Source organism: Acanthochromis polyacanthus, chromosome 10, assembly GCF_021347895.1.
Source record: "Acanthochromis polyacanthus isolate Apoly-LR-REF ecotype Palm Island chromosome 10, KAUST_Apoly_ChrSc, whole genome shotgun sequence".
Classification (NCBI taxonomy): domain Eukaryota; kingdom Metazoa; phylum Chordata; class Actinopteri; family Pomacentridae; genus Acanthochromis; species Acanthochromis polyacanthus.
The window spans coordinates 12,930,078-12,949,768 of record NC_067122.1 but is presented as its reverse complement, the minus strand read 5'-3'; the positions used below and the strand labels follow the sequence as shown (position 1 = coordinate 12,949,768).

Genomic DNA, 19,691 nt, shown 5'->3' with positions numbered 1-19,691 from the left:
TATACTTCAGCCATGTGCTGTTCATGGCTGCATTTTGCGTGATCACCATTTAATAATGCTGTTGTTGTAATCACCAGTAAGTCGCTGAATCTAATTGTAAACAAGAGTTCCCATCAAGCATTTTTTGGTTCTAAAAAAATCCTCACCTAAAATATCACAGTCTTTGAGAAGCATGGATCATTCACTATAACCTTGGCTGGCCAGAGAAAAAAAATCCTGCTGTCACATTCCATCGCTTTCAAAATTTCCCAAGAGAAACCCAGTCTTCTTTTGAGTTCTTGAACTGAACAAATAAGGTTCACTCTGCTATTTACATTTTTGGAATCAAAACAATGCTATTCTATTTCCACCAGTGAGTCAATGTTTTAAACTGACTGCACACAGTCGGCAGAACAGTTCAAGCTCAGAAGAACAAACTCCGACTGCAGCTGCAGCTATTATGAGAGCAGAGTGCACGATCAATATTTGCTCCAGATATCCGATGGTCCCCACCTTCCCCGTCACATGTGGGGTCAGTCTCCTTACATTTAAGTGTCCTGAAGTCTGACTTGCTGATCAATAGCTTGCCATCTGTACTAAAGGTTACTTCCCTGTTGAGCTGCAGGTTGCCTCTATGCCTCTGTCCCTCAGATGATTGGGGTCTTATTTGCTTCCAGGACTGTGTTGTGCTTCACTCCTGAGCCGTTGGGAAGAGCTACTCCTACTCTACCCTGCTACACCGAGCCTTTTCCTGAAAAACCTCCCCTACCTGTTAGATACCAATGTGAACAACAGAGCAGATGGAATCCTGAGGCTTATTTTACTTGGCTTACACTTACTTACTACAGCTGTATTGGTTCTGTTATGAATTACAACACTAACTATTACATCACATTTATCTTTAGTTACTGCTGTTTTTCCTCCTATTTCATCTGCTGCACCTGCGTCTGTCTGGTCGTGGGTAGGTCCCTGTGTGAATTTCTCCCCTTTGTTTTCTTCCTTTTATATGTGCTCCGTTCTTTTGGGACGAGTGTGTCTTTTTCTTCTGGGTCAGATACTGTTGCTGTCACCAGGCTATACAAGGCAAGTCAGATTTACATAAGCCAAAAAAGAAGCCAATCCACTAATGTCGTGGGGACTCGAGCAATACGTGTGCTCCATATCTAGCAAAACAGTTGAACCATTCTCAAGTTGGGGGCAAGACAATGTGAGTTCATCTGCCAAAGTACTGTACTGGCCAGTTGCCACCATGAACACTTCCAGTTGTCAAGTTCTGTCTCAGTATTACAAACTGTTGTGCAGTGTTCTGGGAACTGCTAAACCTTTAAGCGTGGCAACTGCCTACTTCAACTGGACTTCCTGGGTCCTATTTCATTGCCTTGCTGCTACTGTAAACAACACAATTTTAACAACGCAGCTCTGCATGTTGTTTGTACACAGGGCTGGTTTCAGTCTGAATCCTTGTTTACACCCTTGACCTGGATGAACATCAACTTCGGAAGAACGCCTGAACAGAAAAAAAAGCAAGAGAGAAGGGATCCCTCTTGCAGGACATACATGTCAACAGTAAAATCACATTATAGTGACACCGAATTACAATAGTAAACTGCAAACAAGAATATCAAAAGCAACGGCTTCAAGCAACCTGTAGGTGGACATAGACTACAGAAATAATCTGTACCACAAGTATCATTTCTTGTACAGCATGTACAACCTTGACTTCAATCTAGCCCTCTATCCAAGACATAATAGAAAGTTTGTACATAACCACTGCCCAGTCCATCTATAGAAACAAAACTGTCATTATTGTAGATGTGCACCGGGCTTTGTAATGCAGCAGAGTGTTGGAGGCTCTGCCTATAGTGGTCTGTTTATCCAGCTGTCTGTCTGGATAAATCCATTTGGCTGGAGGCAACAAAGACTCTACGGTGAAGAATTACATTCCAGTCTCACAGTGGATGAAAGAGGCACGCTCTAATGTGTAATGAAAGTAGGAGAGCACGGGCGGTCTCTTTTAATGAATGAGCCCAAAACTGAAATCTGCATGCAGGAAACATATCAAGTGTAAACATGCACAAACACAGGAGAAAAATCAAACAGGAAAGAGCAGAGAGAGTGACAGTGAATCCTCCCCTGTTTTTTAGAGGTGAAACAAAAAGGAGAAAAAGATGATGTACAGTCATGATGGAGAATCAATAACTAATCCACCTGGATTACTTGAAAGGCAAAGGTGCTCTGGCAACAAGCACTGCATGACGGCATAAGACTTTGTGACATTATGTGGATGTGTGCATGTGCCTAGTGATTTGTGTTCAGAGATTTCATGAAAGAATATGTGAGGAAACTCGGCTGACTTTAGAAACCATGAAAAAGCAAAGGCAGAGACATGCAGGTTTAGAAAGTCTAATCAACACATATGATGAACAACCTTTAACTATTTTGTCCTCATAAATTGTTACAAGCTGTAAAAAAAAAAAAAAGAGAGAGAGAGAGGCAAGCAAGAAAGTGGTGGTTAAGTGCATTTCTTCCCACTTAGATGTTTCTCCTGAGGTTCAGCAAGCGAAGTTTTTTGTACTTAATTTAAATTTAAAATGCATGGGTGAAAAATATAGACCTCTAAGTAATAGATGTAAAAGTCTTCTGAAGTATAGATGGAAATGTACATATTTGAAGCATTTTTTACTGTTCATCTGGGGAATAAAACATCACTTATTTAAAATGTGTTATTTCTTACATTATTGATATATTGTTATATGTGCTTTTATTTGTATATTCCTTTTCCTTATGGAGTGTATGTTTGAGCCATGATGAGCATTTCAGAAAGACCAAGTAAGGAGAGTGAGGGAGAATTAAAGTGTATGACCTGGGCTCTATAAGGACTAGATATATAGAATGTCTTCTAAAGTGGGTCTAAATGGCTGTAAGGGGAAAGGTAAGATGAAGGAACAAAGGAAACTGCTTGTAGCATGTAATGTGCACTCTTGTTGACACTTAAAAGCTCTGCACACCAAACCCATATACAACAGTTTATTTATGGCAACCTGTCGTCGCAATGGGCTGCTTTTCCATTGTTGTGGCTGGAGTGCATGAAGACTTTTCTTTTCACTCTTGCAGCCAGAAGCAGAACATTAGCTTGCTTTGCACATAACTCAGACATTTAAAAAGTAAACAAACATGTCAGATTGCCATACAGCTGCTAATTCAATGTGGCTCACCTGGAAGAGGCAGCCAGTGAGGGGTCAGGACTATGCAGATTTTTAGTTCTACAATTACTGATTCCTCAGCTTCTATTTAGAAGCTGGATAAAATCCTGATGGGCTTTAAAAAGCTGGTTGAGGGTGTGGCTGAGGAATGGCAATAGTAAGTGTCTTTATATATTCATAGCTTAAATTTTAAATCTCTTCGTTTTTAAGACACAAAACTCAGTTAAAATACATATTCATCATAGCAGATCTTTAACATAGTTGAAAAAACTCTGCAATCACATAACTACTTTTACTTAGCTAACACTAGCAATACCATTGGGTAAAAACACCAGTAAAAGTCCTGCATTCAAAGCTTTAGTTGAGTAAAACTACAAACATTAACACAAAAAACATAAAATCATTCCATGTTGCAAAATTTAGTTTAAAAACAATTAAGTTTATTGATTCCACTTTGCATCAAATATATGAATCTGAAAGGTAAGTAATATTTCATTCCACTTTTAACTGTAGTAGAGATAGATAAGAGAATACAGCATAAAAGAGAAATACTATTGTAAAGCATAAATACATGAAAAAAACTTTACAGAAGTAAGTTGACTTGGTTGCTTTCAATCACATCTCTACCATCCACATGACGACGACTGAGGCATAGGGAGAGGTGTCACGAGGCAGAAAGTGAAACATCTGTGTAGGCGTGTATGCTCTTTGAGCTATTCTTTCACACACAAACCAAAGAATTTTAATCAGTTTTTCTTTTCATTACAAGAACACAGCCGAAAACCAACTGGTAGAGGCACCTGGTTGGAAGTATGACTGTGAGACCCTATGACAGGGACTGGTTAAGCGTAGGAGCACTTTAACTGACCTTTCTCACAGCTGATATTATATTTGCCAAACACAGGTGCAGTTAATAGCATCACTAATTGCTAACACTCCATTTATGTTGAGCCAGTTTCACAGACCTCATATTGCGCAGGCTGGATCATGACCATCATTAGGCTTTTAAGTTTCTCTGGTGTTCTTCCTGCTATGAATTTAAAATGTCTGCTATCAAAAGGTCTTCAACTGCTGTGAATAAAGATCAAAAGGGGAATCTCTGTAGGAGGTCATACGCCTTTCTCACGCACACTTCATCTGAAATGCAGACTTCTGAAAAGACGCATTGATGTCCAGCCTGCCAGTCTCCATCTTTACCTCGAAGGATGTTTTCAGCCTTGGGTTGTTTAGTCTGGTCGAACTCAAGTTTGGTTCTTTATCCCCCTTGGTCCAATTTGCTTAGGCACATCTGAACCCTTTAATATACTCTAATACTGATCAAAAACGACCACACCGAGACTCTTTAGACGAAGCGACCTCGATCCGAATCCAACCTCAATCTGACCCACAAGCTGTACTCTGCTGGTTCGAGCTGAGCTGCTCCCAGAGACGGGTGTGCTTTGCATTCTTGGATGCGGCCGAGCAAAATCAGTTGCCAACAGCTAGCTGGGAAGTAAATCAAGGTCTGACCTGGATGAGCAACCAAATACATTGCCCTTTTGATATTTTTGAGGACCTCCTTCGGTGCTTATTTTCTCGGTCTTGCCCCAGACACATAAAAAGAAGAGTGAACGTTTCCACATACTTACACTTAGGTTTAATATCAGAAAAGAAATCAAACCAAGGAAAGAAAACCACAGATATAGATGCTGTCTTGGAGGGTCAGATAGGTCTGAAAACGCTGTTACGTTAGGTTCAATTTTTTGTACTGTTCACCTTTATGAAACATTTTTGTGCCACTTATGTCTCTTCTCTTTCTTCAGTGGAAAAGCTTTTATTTACTATATTTGAAATATGCCATGCCTGCATCTATGTAAGTGTGTGTGTGTGTGTGTGTGTGTGTGTGTGTGTGTGTGTGTGTGTGTGTGTGTGTGTGTGTGTGATTCCCTTAATATTTCTCGAGGAGTGCATTTGGATGAGTGTTTGTCTCCAAGTGCATACACACACAGACACACACTCCCATGCATTTACGCACATACACACACAAGCCTGGCATATTTCAAATATGAAAGTGCATTTCAGCTAAGAAGTGGGAAGTGATTTATAAAAGGCTTTAGGGAAAGGCTTTCTACTGGGGAGAGAGAAAAGACATGGCGGAATAACTCTTCAGAGATGGAGAGTGGGAGGGTGCTGCTGAACCTAATGTTATAGATAGCAGAGCAATGGGTAAGGCTGGGTATTTTAGTGCTTGATCGGAATACAAAAGCTCAACCTTGAGCACACAAAATGTTCTTTGAGGTTGTACAAAAACAGGATAAGAAACAAAAAGATGAAAGATAAATGAAATTTCATTCTTTTAATACTCAGAATTTAGCAGTTCCAAACTAGGGCTGCAACTAACGATGAATTTGATAATCAATTAATCGGTCGATTTTTTTCGATTAATCGGTTTATTCACTTACATTTTAGTTTTGGCTTTATTTTCTAATGTAAAATATTAATAAAGGGCCTTTTAAGAGCTTTTAGCCATGTTACAACGTCCTAAATTCTTCAAAAACCTATCCAGAGTTGGATTTTAGTATGTCTCTATTAGCAGTAATTAAAACAATGACTCATCAACACATACATACCTACACAACCATCCAACGTCACGAGATCTTAAATGAAGTTTTACCAAGGCAACATTTATACTTTAAAAACATCTTTCCTGTAGAGAAGCATTTTCCGGGCACACATGTATTTTAAGCTATACTACAATAATACCACAAGTAAGAGCTCCAAAAGTAGTGCACTAAAATTAAGGTAGTAATTTGAAAACAGAAAGAAAACAAAAACAATTTTGCTGTTAACTGCATTCTATTTTTTCCAAAAAAACCCCCCACAGATTTCACCTGAGAACGAGTTTTATAGCTTATTAACATGCTGTGAAACTGTAAACAATACTTAAAATAAAGTGCCATTTCAGGATCCTAAATGGAAGTCACATTTTTAAAAGTTTTTAAAAAACAAACAAAAACTGAATATTTAGAGAAAACAAGTGCACTTTACAAACAATGTAAACATTAGTCTAATGAATGAATCATGAACTTTGCATTGCAGTGCAAAAATGTTAGCATGTCCACATGCTCTGGGCTAAGGCTAGCTCTCTTTTTAGAGGTTATATTCCCTGCTGCAGAAAACAGCCGTTCTGCTGGTGTAGGACATCAATGTTCAGAATTTGAACAGGGAGGACAGATGGTTTGAGGGAGGAGTGAAAGGAGCCATCCATGTCAAAGTAGAGAAGCCATCTCTGAACAGGGAGGTGGTCTGCGACATCACCTTTCGCCAATTTACAATCAGGTCCTTTCAAAACTCCCCAAAGGAACTACTCAGCAGACTCATGCTAATGACCACCATTAGCACACGAGGGCTCATTGACATCTGTGCATTTCAACGACCCCCACCGATACTACGACCATTGGTGAGTAGTTATGGGATAAATTTCCTATCATAATTCATGCATTCATGCATTTTAAATTGATTTGAGGGCAACATTTATCGATTTCATTCTCAGATTTCGTGATATTGTCTCTCAGAACTCTGCTCTCGCGCTCAAATTTGCTCTGCGCGTGGAGAAAACAATGTCACCATCCTGAAGCTAGCGGGACAACAGATGGCTTGCTAAAATGGACCAGCAAAGTCAAAGCGCTCAGGCAAGTTTTTTTTAAATTCATTTTAATGAAAACTATAAAATATTTATTCAATATTTGATTTGATAGATGGGTTTCTTCTGTACAAACAATACGATTTGTGCGCACAAACAGGTGGCAAAATACTGCTTTGGAGTAAACTGAAATCAATGAAGATAATTAGGTTAATAATCAGGAAATTAGCCGTCAGTGGGTAGTGCTGTCGCCTTACAGCAAGAGGACTCTGACCTGCTTGGCAGATGGTGCTATTCTGTATGAACTTTCTATGTTCCCCTCTGCATCTGTGGGTTTTCCTCTGGCTTCTTCCCACAGTACAAAAACATGCATGGAGGGTTAAGTCGTGATTCAAAATCTTCAGTAGGTGTGAGAGTGAGTGTACATGGGCGTCGGTGTCTTTGTTTTCATCTCTATGATCATGTATTCTTGCCTAATTTCATCTGGGTTTGGCTCCAGCCCCTGCAACCCTCTATGGGATAAAATGATAATAGCGGATGCATAAATGGTTCAGATTCAGCATTCAAAGCAACTCATTAGTGCAGAGTAGAGTTTAAGGCTGTCAATGTCACGCCCTGAACACAAAGTACCAAAGTGCTATTTACCGATGCTAAACCGAAACGTGACTCTGCATTTTATCAATACATTTTTGTCACCCAAGAGAGAGAAGATACAGAAGGTGGAAGACGAAAGTAATGATCATGAATCTGCATAACTACACAGAGACGTGCAGTTGTTTTAACAGCTCTTGTAAAATTTACATTTCTTACAGGTTGAAAATAAAAACCTGCTGGGTTTTTTTTTTTTTTTTTACACTAACCCCAGCTGGACTGAGTCATATCTGGCTCATCCAGACTGAGCTTGCTTGTCTGTGTGTACCATCCTAAGACTTGATTCCCAGCTCAGAATCCCATCTTGGTGACTCAGCTCATCCTGTTTATTCCTACATACTTATTTATAAATGACCAATGCAGCCACACATACCAATCCACTTTGTCATCGCTCAAAGCCACGGTTACAGACAATCTGCACTCAACAGCGCCATAAATTCACAAACCTACCACCTTAAGAGCCAAATTTTGAAAACCTGCCCCGCCCAATAACAACAACAACGTCTTGTTGATTCGCTCAATTACAAAATTAAAATGCTCTAGCAAGAAACCGTGCTAATTAAAATTTGGATTTATTTATGTATATATTTTCAGTTTGATTAGATTTTTTTCATTGTGAAGGAAAAACTGTACCAGCATACAGAAAGCCATCGCAGAATTCTCTAACATTCATAACATCAACAATTTGCAATGTCTCAAAAAAAAAAGAAACAGCCAGAAGGAAATAAACACTGCAGCTGAAATTAATCAAATAATTATTATGGGGAAATACGACAAACTACATCTCTGCAGAGAACTCATCGCCTTCATTTTTTGTTGCTAAATTTGGTTAAAGGACATTGGGTAATTGTACAAATAAGTGTAAATGTGAAACTTAGTTTGCAATATAACAGAGGCACTTGGTATTGGGGAACTGCTAATAGGAATACCACGTCTTCAGTCAACAAAATGGTCTCTGTGACATGAGAAAGTTCCATCTTTTTATCTCAAAACATCCGGATGGAATTCAAATGTGTTGCTTAGATATCCAGTACAGCATCTTTTCTAGTGGAATTCTGAAGTAAACTTTCAAAAACAGGTTTGGTGTGGGTGCTATGTGATGAAGTTTGGGCAGTGTGGTACCTGGCATCAGTGGCTGTCCAGTCATTCCTATGGGAGGCATCCCCAGGTTGTTCATGGCTGTTGCCCAGGCATTGGGGTCTGACATGGGCATCGTCATCGAGTTGGAGTCCATTGTCATGTTACAGATGCCTTCTGCAGGAAGACACAAAGAAAGGAAAGTGAGAAGAATCAGTATAATTCCTGTGACCTTTAAGTCCTCCTGCCACACCAGAAGAGGAAGCATTTTATGGCAAAGACTGAGGAAGAAGATTATTTTGACAGTGCGGTGTTGTCATGGCATTTTTAGTTGCATCCTTTCTAGAAATTGTTCCTTTAAGTCTCAAAGGGGAGGAGATGGGAAGGCCTCTGTGACCCTGCAGTCAGTCTGGCTGCACAGTGATTTCTGCAGCACTGTCACTGACAATCTATTCATTCTGATGCTGCTGTTTGTTCGCTTGCAACAGAGAGATTCAACAGCCTGGCCTTTTGACACCTCCTGTCTCACTGACCTGTACTCAAAGTCAACTTGAAATGGTGCTGCATGACTGAAAAAATACATCACAAAAATGAAGAATCTTACTTGGAGTAGCACAAGCAGGTTAAAAAATAGGAATACATTCATACATACACAAAATGCGCAACAAGGATCATTCCAGTGAAAGATCAGAGCTTTCCTTTGCAAGCCAGTGTAAGAAAATAATAAAGCGTAAAACAAGATTATCATGGCGCTAAGCACAAATCCTGATGCTATCAGGCATTTGCCAGGCAGTCTGCTACTAAACCTCGGAAAACTTTGAAAAATCTCCAACTTAGCACGGCAAATACGCACACATCATTTCAAACTGACATCCCCTGACTCATGGTTTTCTGCCCAGTGTTGCATAATAAAGCAAACATATTTAGGTCCCCATAATAAAAACCCTGCAGTAACGTCAACATGAGCACATCATACATCAACCAGCGGCTCATTCTCGCTGTCTGCAGTCTATTTCACAGCTCTAAATGCCTTTTAATTCTCTCCTCTGGTCGACCTCTTTCTCTCTGACAGACCTGTAAATTGCTGTGACTGCTGGCTGAGCCAAGCTGCCCTCTTCTCTCTTGATGCCAAAGCCAACACTACTGTTAATAATGAGAAGTGCTGCACCCTGCACACACTTCACACCTCAGAAGGTCTGTGGCAGAGCCCACTGTGAATCTCTGTGTGTATAAATGTCTGTGTCTGTCTGAACAACAACCGCTACATTGGCATTCCTGGTATTCAGACACAGCTGGCCATGTGTAATAATGCTGTTTGCCTCTTTGCCTCCCTCTCTGAGCTGCTAATTTCAGAGCTGTCTGCCGTTGCTGCCACAGAGAGGCCTGATAAAACCGACCGTGTCTGTGCGTCGCTGTGATAATGCTGCTGACGAGGACTTCACAGGCTTGTTAACTAACACAACCCTATTAACTGTGGACACTTTCGAGGAGTTCAAATGAAAGAGGAGAGGAGTGGTGAGCTTTTATAGGAGCTTTATTACAGTTTACAGTACATTAACCGCTGTCACTGCAGTGCTGATGAATAGACACACTCAGGGTTTGACAGGTGATGTCCTCAATTCAACTTCTTCTTGCTCGGCTAATGAAAACAATAATGATGAGAGCTGGGGGAAAACAATGTTGATACAGGATGCAGCTTGGTTTGGGAATTAGTAATTGCAACATACACATACACAAACATATATATACAAATACCAAACTGCTTGTGATTGAAATTTCTGCGTATATTTGAGTCGTTTGGCTCATTTAACATCTTTTTTTTGTTGCTGTATTCACAATAAGAATATGCATAAAGTGACTACAACCATCACCTTTGAGGGCTTCATATCACTTGGTTTGTCCAGCAATTAGAACAAAAGTCAGTTTGTAAAGGATAAAAATAGTAAAATGTCCCACTGCTGGGCTGTTTGATATATTACATGTAAAGATCTGTATATCCTTTTGTCCTTCCATCTAATTTACTGATGTAAATCGAAATGTGAAAAGACATTGTCTTTGACGTGAAATCATTGCTCAGGTCACAGACGTCGACAGAATGCGATTCTGCTCCTCCTAGAAGACGGAGTACTTATTTTTTGTGTAGCTCACAATCAAAGTCACACATTTGACTGTCTGGGTTACAGATATTAAAAGTTTAAGTCCAGTTAGCTCCTCTAGAATAGCCTCCTGAACCTGCTCACTAGAAGCTGAGTCATACACCCTCCAGTTCATTCATTCATTTACTGCTTCCAATTTCTGTGTCACCCTTTTTCTTTTTATCAGTTAAAATTCTGCTCCTGTTCATCCTGCATCGACCCATCTGTCTTATCCTGCCATCCACCGTCTCATGTTCCTCCATCCCACTCTTTCAGTCTTTCCTCCACAAATCGATGATACTATTCAGATTTGCACCTCTGTATGTTGATCATCGAGCTCCTTGATTTCGGTATGGCAAGGTGGCCTTGAGGTCAACCTTGGCTCTCCCTAAAGGAGCCGTCTTACGCCATCACATCAATATATAGAGCTGAGGGAGGAATGGCAAGCAGCAGCTGAAAAATCAACACAGGGACACACACGTGGGCAAGCACACACCGAGACACAGAACACACAGCTCATAGGTTCACCTCGCCAGAAAGGAGGAGTCCGGGACAACTGAAAACATGGATTAGACCACTTTGGTTTGTTGTTTTGAAAAGAACTGTCTGCATAGAATAAAAAGCACCTAATTGAAACCCAGTTTCAGTGTTTACTGCAAGGTCAAGTGATAAGACAAAGCAAAAATCAATGGCAATAAGAGAAAAATAGGCCAAATCATTTTCAGCTGCTGGCTCAAGTTGCCTTGAGCTGATGCAAATGCCATATTTAGTTATACAACCTGAACAATCTAATCATGTGTGGCTAAGACCCGATGACACGGAGATCCAAATGTAGAACTCCGTAGACCTGAGCTAAATGTAAGTAAGTCTGCTTAAGCTTGGCTAGGTTTAAATAGAGCTACAGTGGAGGTCACATTTACCTCTTTTCACGGGATCTCATCATCATGGTCTCTCAGTGCGAGTGCCAGAAAGACTTAATGCAAAAATAATATCACAGGAACGAAAAATAATAGGCAAAATTAAACGTACTGGAATGAAAAAACACAACACTAATCTTATTCGAAATGCAATTTTTGACTGTAAAAAGATACATGACGACATACATTCTTAGACCTATTTTGACCATTAAACTGCAAGTCTTTTTTTCCCCATCTTGTAAAATATAAGAATTTTCAGATTTTTAATTTTGGTTTTTATTCTATGAAATATTTTTTGCATTTTGAACAATTTTGGTTAATTCTGACAGACATAATTTAAGATTTCATGGATTGCATGATTAACAAGTTCATCAAAAAATGTGTGGTTCAACTTCATGCCTATACAGTCCTGTGAAAACAAAGTTAATCCATGTGTAACACACACAATAAGCTTAAAACAATGCTTAAAAGCAGCAAATACTAATGGACATGCTGTGAAGAGATCACCCGATGAGCAACTCTACACCAGCATCACCATGATACATTTCAGTCATCTGGATATTGCCCATGGCAATTAAAGCAATAGTGATTTTGATTCAGCTGGGGTCCGCCCAGCCCAAGGCTTTCCTGATACTCACTCTCCGCAGGCTGTGACCAGCTTTTAGCTTCCCTAAAAGCTCCCCCAGGAGGCAGATAGGAAATTAAGTCATTTAAAGGCCCATTGGCCGTAAGCCCCAACAGCAGGCAGAGAGACGCTGAGGGCCATTTAGTCTAAAATGCACATGGTTTTAACAGCTAACTACAGGTTTATTACAGCCCCTAGAGAGAAAATTCAAGAGGGAGCTAAAAGATGAGGGACATAGACAAAAAGAGACAGAATAGGTCACTTTTAATACACAGATGTGATGCTCACAAGACAAAATGACAGAAAGAAGAGCGAAGCAGAAAATGGGAGCCACCTCAAATTGAACTTCGAACACCGTGGCAATGAATAAAGCGTGTAGGCCTAATGATAGTCATTACCACAAAGTGCGAACTGCAAAAACCTACAATCACGCATAATATAATGCCTTCGCAGAACACGGTGGTTGGGCAAGCAGAAGAGCATAATTAAGCTTCAATACATGTCCTCCAAGCAAAGGAAAAAATAAAACCCTAAATATTTGCTGGTGACTGTGTTCTGACTCCTTGGTCTTAGACAAAATATTGGAAGAGAGGTCTGGCACTTTCCATTTGGAAGGATGTGTGAAGTGTCCATACTTATGCATGAAGGAAGAAAAATGCCTTGAGTGCAGAACTGCCCTCTGAGAGTGGATGACTCTTTCTTTTCCTGAACACAGGTCTGCATGTTTACCTGTATGTGCATTTTTATCTTTGTGTGTTTCAGAGTAGTGGATGAAGGTCAAAAGACCAACTCATATGCATTTTGAAAACAAACGAAAAAAATAATTAGAAAGTCTAATTTCATTGTGAGAACTACCTAAGAGCACAAAGATAAGGTAAGAGTGGAAAACCTTTTTGGGGGGACAATTTATACAACTTCATCTCTAATGAAATATGAAATCCTTCTCAAAATAGATAAATGTGCTCATAAAGATCACTATTTTTTTACTTACGTGCCTAACACACACACACAGACCCACACATGCACACACACACAGGCTCGGTTTAATAATGTATGACTGCCCTTCTATCCGCTTCTTTGATCTGTTAATTATGATAAAAGTGGTGGAGGTCTGGTGATTAGTGGTGGCACAGTCGAGTGTGCCCTGAGTGTTTCACTACACCGCATCTCACTTAGGACCAGAAACCGAGACAACAAAGTGAAGCTATAAGTATGACATAAGAGGCCTGAAGACAGTCCGGCCTCATGGGGGAGAAAAAAAACTGGGGGACACTCTCTCTCTGCCTTTTCTCTTTCATTAACCTCGATATGTTCTGATAAATAAAACCATTAATAAGAGGGGGGAGTTTGACAGAGAAATCAGTATAAATTTGCTGCATTACTTCGATTACTGAAGACAGTTTCCATGGGAGGAACTCACATGCACTAACGTACAAACATGTACAGAGACGCTCAGATTACAGCACACACAGAGGGGAGCACTGCACTCTGCTAAGGTGGCAGTTATTTAGGACATGGGAGATAGATTTTGCGGCTATAATAATGAGTAGTCATGTTTAAAACCAGCACCTTTGAACATCTTTTAGAAGCATTTCCATCACTGTGATTCCTCATTGATACATCATCAAATTTCTTGTCAAGTGTTTTCTTCCAACGTCTTACCATCTGTCTTACGTACTCCCAGAAGTCTGAATTGTTAGAAGACACAAGATAAGTGGGATATTTCATCTGATTTTCACCTAAATAGATTACTTAAGCTAAACAATGTTTAACATGATATAAATTGCTTGTTGAATAGCCAACCATGTAATGTCATTACTGAAACTACAAGACTGATGGTTTTGTACCGTTACAGAAAAATGGAATTTCATTACCCTCCTGAATAAGAGACCTCAGGCATGTTACTGCACAAAATGGGACAGAGCCTTGTTTACATTCAGTGCTACCTTAAAAACCTCACCTAGTACAGAGTCTTTTAGGAGAAACAGTGTAAACTCAGGTTAGAAAAGTCAAGTCTATTGTAAAAAAAAAAATGTGATCAATTAAACTTCTTTACCTCCTCCACATTGTAAACCCATTTGAGCAGATTGCACATGAACTCATACAGATCTAGACAAGATGTCAGTCTTTAACTGATGAATGAACGCGGACCGCTCGTTCATTCCACACCACATCACTCACCACAGAGCAATCAACAGCAAGCAATCAAATGCAAGTTAAGCATGTAGTGTGGCGATGTTGTGTGTCTGCTGCCTTTCAATCAAAAATTGATTCTCCATTTTACTTTTTTACACTACAGCAGTGAAGTGAGAGCCGACTGACCCATGAGTAAGAATGGAATTATATTTTAATGTTTTACTCCTAGCTATTCAGCAAGAGTAAAGATGCCCCACGGTGTAAATGTACACTTTAAAAAGCATTGCCATCATGTCTATATGGTATTTTTTATATGCTACAGGAAACATGAGCAAAATAAGCCATTGGTTTCAACCTAGAAACTGTAGTGTAGTAAAAACAGTCTAATAAACAATCATTCAGACTTCTGAAGTTTCATACACAGCAAACCGAAAGAACCAATCCGGTAAACTAATGAGGAGGGGGTGTCTGTATCATTATTCTTGAGAATCAGTGTCCAGTTCAGACATGTGCTCAGTATTACATCATGTAGCACAGAGCAGTATTAAGGTGTTGAGCAGAGCTGCAGATTGGCAGACGTGCTTGAGCTTGAGAGCAGCCAGTTCGCTCATCGCAGCAGAGTCCTGGGTTCAACAAAAGCTGCTCTTGTTGCTACAACGTTTACATTAAAAATGATGAAAACATTCTTATATTCATTCACCCCAACAAATCATCCAATTTCAGAAGGACTGGATAATACTGCTGACATGATAAACCAACAAATTACAGCTGCTCTGTCATGACTCCAACAAGCTCAGCAAGTACTGCTAAATGCCTAATTTCAATTCCCTTAATGACTTTCATCGCTGGGTTTAAAATGGCTGAATGCTGCGGTTACGCCTTTTCAAAAATATTGCGTGATTAGACTCAGCTATGAAGCAAAGCTGCCAAGCTAGTACACATCAGGGACTGCAGTCATAACCGTCCTATATGACAACAGGCGATGAAAGAGAAAGAAAAAGACGCAGTGATGCACAGTGGACATCAGCATTTATCTCACTGAAGAAGAGGTTTTACTGATGACTTCCTAGATAGGCAGATTACTTTTAGTAAACAAACTCAATTTCTACTGGCTTATCAGGAGCTATTTTTATACAAAATGGAGCAGAGGCCCTTGTGTTTGTGTCAATGTTGTCAAGGAGGAACATCCGTTCGCGGACAGGAGCATGACTCTTCCCTTCCTTATCGGGCTGAAAGAGGTGACAGACAAGAACAGATTACTCTGATATCTCATGGTGGGGGGAAGAAGGGATGGGAGATAAAAACCATGAAGGGAAGAAAAAGAGAGATCACAAGCAGAGCTGTAACATCACCACATCAATGCTATCAAAGCATTCTAAACAACATGATGTGAGTTTGATGTTGGAATCTATAGTAACCAAGGTATGTCTATAAAGAGTCACATATCTGTAAAGCTGGTGAGGAAATCAATGACAGCTACCTGTCTCGCTGCTTGGTGAGGGTTCCAAAATAGTAACATTTGAATGCTTCACTTAGATGGTGGTCAAATTGCAAGGATGAAGCATGAGTTGCAAAGAGCACTGCTCTACTCTAACATGATTGCATGGTTGGAAGTGCAAAAACAACAAACTCAAAGCACAGCGGCCTCCACTGTTTTCAAGCCGACTTGTGGCTCCTACATATACCGTTGTTCGATACTGACCGTTTTGATTGACCAGAATAACTGAAGCATTGTGCTGAGGTGACATTGATGGATGTAACTCTTCACCTCAAAGCAGAACCAACTGGACCGGGTTGAACTTGAAGAGCTGCACAACCAGATCTGCAGCAAAATAACTGACAAGAGCTTTTATTGTGGCTGAGCAACAGCAGACAATAAAACTTATTTAGCTACCGCTTCCTCCACTAATTGCAAGTGTGATCGCCATCTTGTAAAAAGCCTTTGGGGCTGTGGCTCTCTTCAAATACGATCCCTTGCCCGCTATGTCTTTGCAACAGACCTAATTAGATTAATACAAAGCAATATCTGTATCTAGTCCATCTGACTTCTCGCTTGCCCTGCACAAATTAGGGAAATAACAATGGCACACATTTCTGAACACATAACTGCACCACGAGATGCATAGGTTTTCAAAAACAAGGGTATCCCAAATTAACAGTGCTTTTCTGCTGGTTGGAAGGTTCACTAGCTCAGTGTTCGATCAAAATAAGATCTAGTTGTGAAGAAGCCCAGAGGAAAACAGAAAACAGAAAAGTGACGGTGCAAGGAAACCTCATCTTGCAGACGTTATATGCAAATTTGTTGTTTTTTGTTACTTAAAAAAAAAAAAAGAAGTAAATACAACAACTGCAGCGAAATAATATGTTTGCTATGGGCATTTTTCCCAGCTTCTGGCCATACCTTCCAATGTCGTGATCAAAACTGAAAACATCCTCAACTGAGACAGTGCTGAAAGCAGAAGAATTACTGCATGACTGACGGGATGCAAGAGTAAAGTGACTGTAGCATTGATCTTAATGATGTAACAAAACAGCTGCTACTAATCCGTACGAATGATGGGCTCTAAGAGACAGGAAGTTACTTTAATGAACACATTTACTGAGAAGGCTGACATCCTTCTGTCCACAATGACAGCAGTGCGGATTTGCCCAATTACAAAGAAGTCGATTATTATGCTGCGTTCTGTCACACCTGAGAGGAAAACGCAACAGAGCTGAGAAGTCTGTGAGGCAAACATGAAGGACAGAGCACGCACAATGAATCACTGAAGCATTTTACAATATAAAACTCTATTGCTGGCTTATTAATTTAAACATGCACGATGAACCAGTGAAGCACTGCATAAAACTGTATGAAGCATGACGCAAAATATGTTTTCACGGTGTAAGCAGGGCTTGCGATGTGCATTTCATTCCAAGTACCTCACTCCCATGTACGCTGCACCCGTTAAACACACCAAGTCCTTCAGATCTCATTACCGAGCAGAAGAAATGGTTTCTCATTTTAATGTGCAAATGATGTACAGCACCTATTCCACTGTCCTGGAGGGGGAGGGGGAGCGACAGTGGTGGAGACTATGAAGCTGAAATATTTTTCAAGCTGGCCGAGCTGTCGCGTCATTAAATGCTGATTTGTGAGTGAGCAATCTAATGGTGCAGATGTGAAGAAACAGACTATTACCAGAACATCAATCTAAAGAGGAGAGACGTAATAGGCAATTTGACCATTTTGAGTTGCGCAAAAGGAAACGATGAGGCTGGCGTCGAATCCTATGGGACCTGAGCCTCCAATTTATGGGATACACATAGATAAGTGCTTAAAAACAAATTGCATCAACCAGATGAACCATGTTTAATCCTACATACATTTACTGTACAAGCAACCAGAGTTCAATAAAGGAATCTATTACTTTTATTAGTTTCGCAAGGACCAATCAGATTGGTTGGAACACAGCGAACTTATCAGTATATATATTAACACAGCGGCAAGAGAAAAGAAGATAGTTTGCATATGTGTGAGCTAAATTATGAACAAAGAATTAGGGCTACAACCAACAACTTTTTGCAACTGCTTTCTCATTAAAACATCAAGAAATAGTGAAAAGTGCCTTTTATGATCTCCTTAAGCCTGAGGCTTACTTTTCTGTTGAGCCAACAGTCTAAACTATCAAATAAAATCTATTTACAATCACATAAGACAGAAAAGCAGTGAAATGTAACAAATTAGAAGTTGAGACAAGGGAATGTATACCATTTATGTCTGAAAAATAACTAAACTGTTTAATTAAAAGCGACCAATTTGATTTTTAATAATGTGAAGAATTCTGCTTTGCACATAAAACCCTTCTTTTGCTATATTTCCCATTTCTTAATGCCTATAATGTCTAATGTCCTAAGTCATTAAATGTATATTCACAAAACTTTAATACAAAAGTGAAACTACATCTTCATTTTAAATTGTGTTTCAGCGTTACTTGCTCTTTGTTTTAAATATATATTATATAAAACTGTCCAGGTTCACTCTGCAGCACAATGCAGATTAGACCCACTACATGTGTATAACTCAAGTAAGGTGCTTAAAATGCCACCAAGAGTCTGTTCACTTCTTCTAAAAGTGACAAAAATGACCCCAAAACACTACTTACAGTTCTTGGAGCAGCTGGGAAACATGATGCCGTTCCTGCTGACCAGGCTCGGCGCCGCTGTGACCCGGACTGTGTTTGTGTTTGGGGGTGAAGTGGCTTAAAAGCTAAACAGTTTTGGTGCGAATCATCCGGGGTGACAGGGATCAATGCGACACATACCGATGAGAGCAGTCACAGATCACCTCCTCCTAAATGGTGCCTCTAGTGAGGCCACAGATGCTACAATTCAACTCTGTTACTGTCCTTTTTTCCCCCCCTTCTCCCTTTAAAATTTTCTTGTCAATATTGTGTTATTTCGACCCACTGAGAACATACTCCATTCTGAAATGAGATTTTGGAGACTGAAAATCCCAATTCTATACTTTACCAACACATTTGGTTACATAATCAATTTAAACATATTTCCTGAAGACAAATCCTGCTTTGATGTAACTATTTAAGAGAATTACAACTTTCAGCATGTCTGATTAGAAAGGGGAATATAATTGAACTCCTCATGAGACATAATTGGGAAAAAATCCTGCAGCGTTTTCACAAAGTGAATAATTTCACAGCAGTAAGACAGCAGAGGGCAAAACTTATACTTTAATAAAAATGGCAAATTCACGGGGCGCTAAACTTCTCTATGAACTAATCTGTTAGGACTTCAAAACCTCTGTGCAAAACCAAGGCTGTCATGGTAGTGAATTCATATAAGCAGGTTGATGAAATAAGACACCAAGGTTCATGTACATGCTATATTAATTTAACTCTCTCTCATCCATTATGTATTATGCAGGAACGTGACTTATTAGCAATTTCTACAACTTCCACTTCTCCTGTAGAGCCCGTCTGTTCACAAGAAAAATCAAACCAATCTCAAACACAGCAAAAAAAAAAAAAAAAAGCAACAAGAGTAAATCATAACTAACCTGCTGAGCTACATCTAAAGTTAACATCAAAGGTAAGCAAATTCCATAAGGTAATGAAGTTACACTAAAAGATCTGGTTTCTAACAATAACAACAGCGCAACGGATAATTTATACCATGGAGAAAACACCCAACACTCGATCGTTTCACTGCTCCTCAGACAGATTCAGAGGTTCACCGACAGACCAAATGAGTAGACACACCTTAATGAGTTGCTAGGTTGAGCAAAAGATACAAAGTGATGCACAAATACGAGGGACTAAGCATACAAAAAAAAAATCAACAGCTTAG

General features: G+C 39.7%; 1 protein-coding gene across 7 annotated transcripts in view; it reads right to left on the bottom strand.

The window, feature by feature from the left end:
* enox2 (ecto-NOX disulfide-thiol exchanger 2) overlaps positions 1-19,691 on the bottom strand; it is a 189,231-nt gene that overhangs the window by 58,486 nt on the left and 111,054 nt on the right. For all 7 annotated transcript variants that reach the window (XM_051954617.1, XM_022213922.2, XM_022213930.2 and 4 more), the window contains one exon: positions 8,578-8,709. In XM_051954617.1, the coding sequence (XP_051810577.1) occupies positions 8,578-8,709 (132 nt within the window). The remainder of the gene's footprint in view (positions 1-8,577; positions 8,710-19,691) is intronic.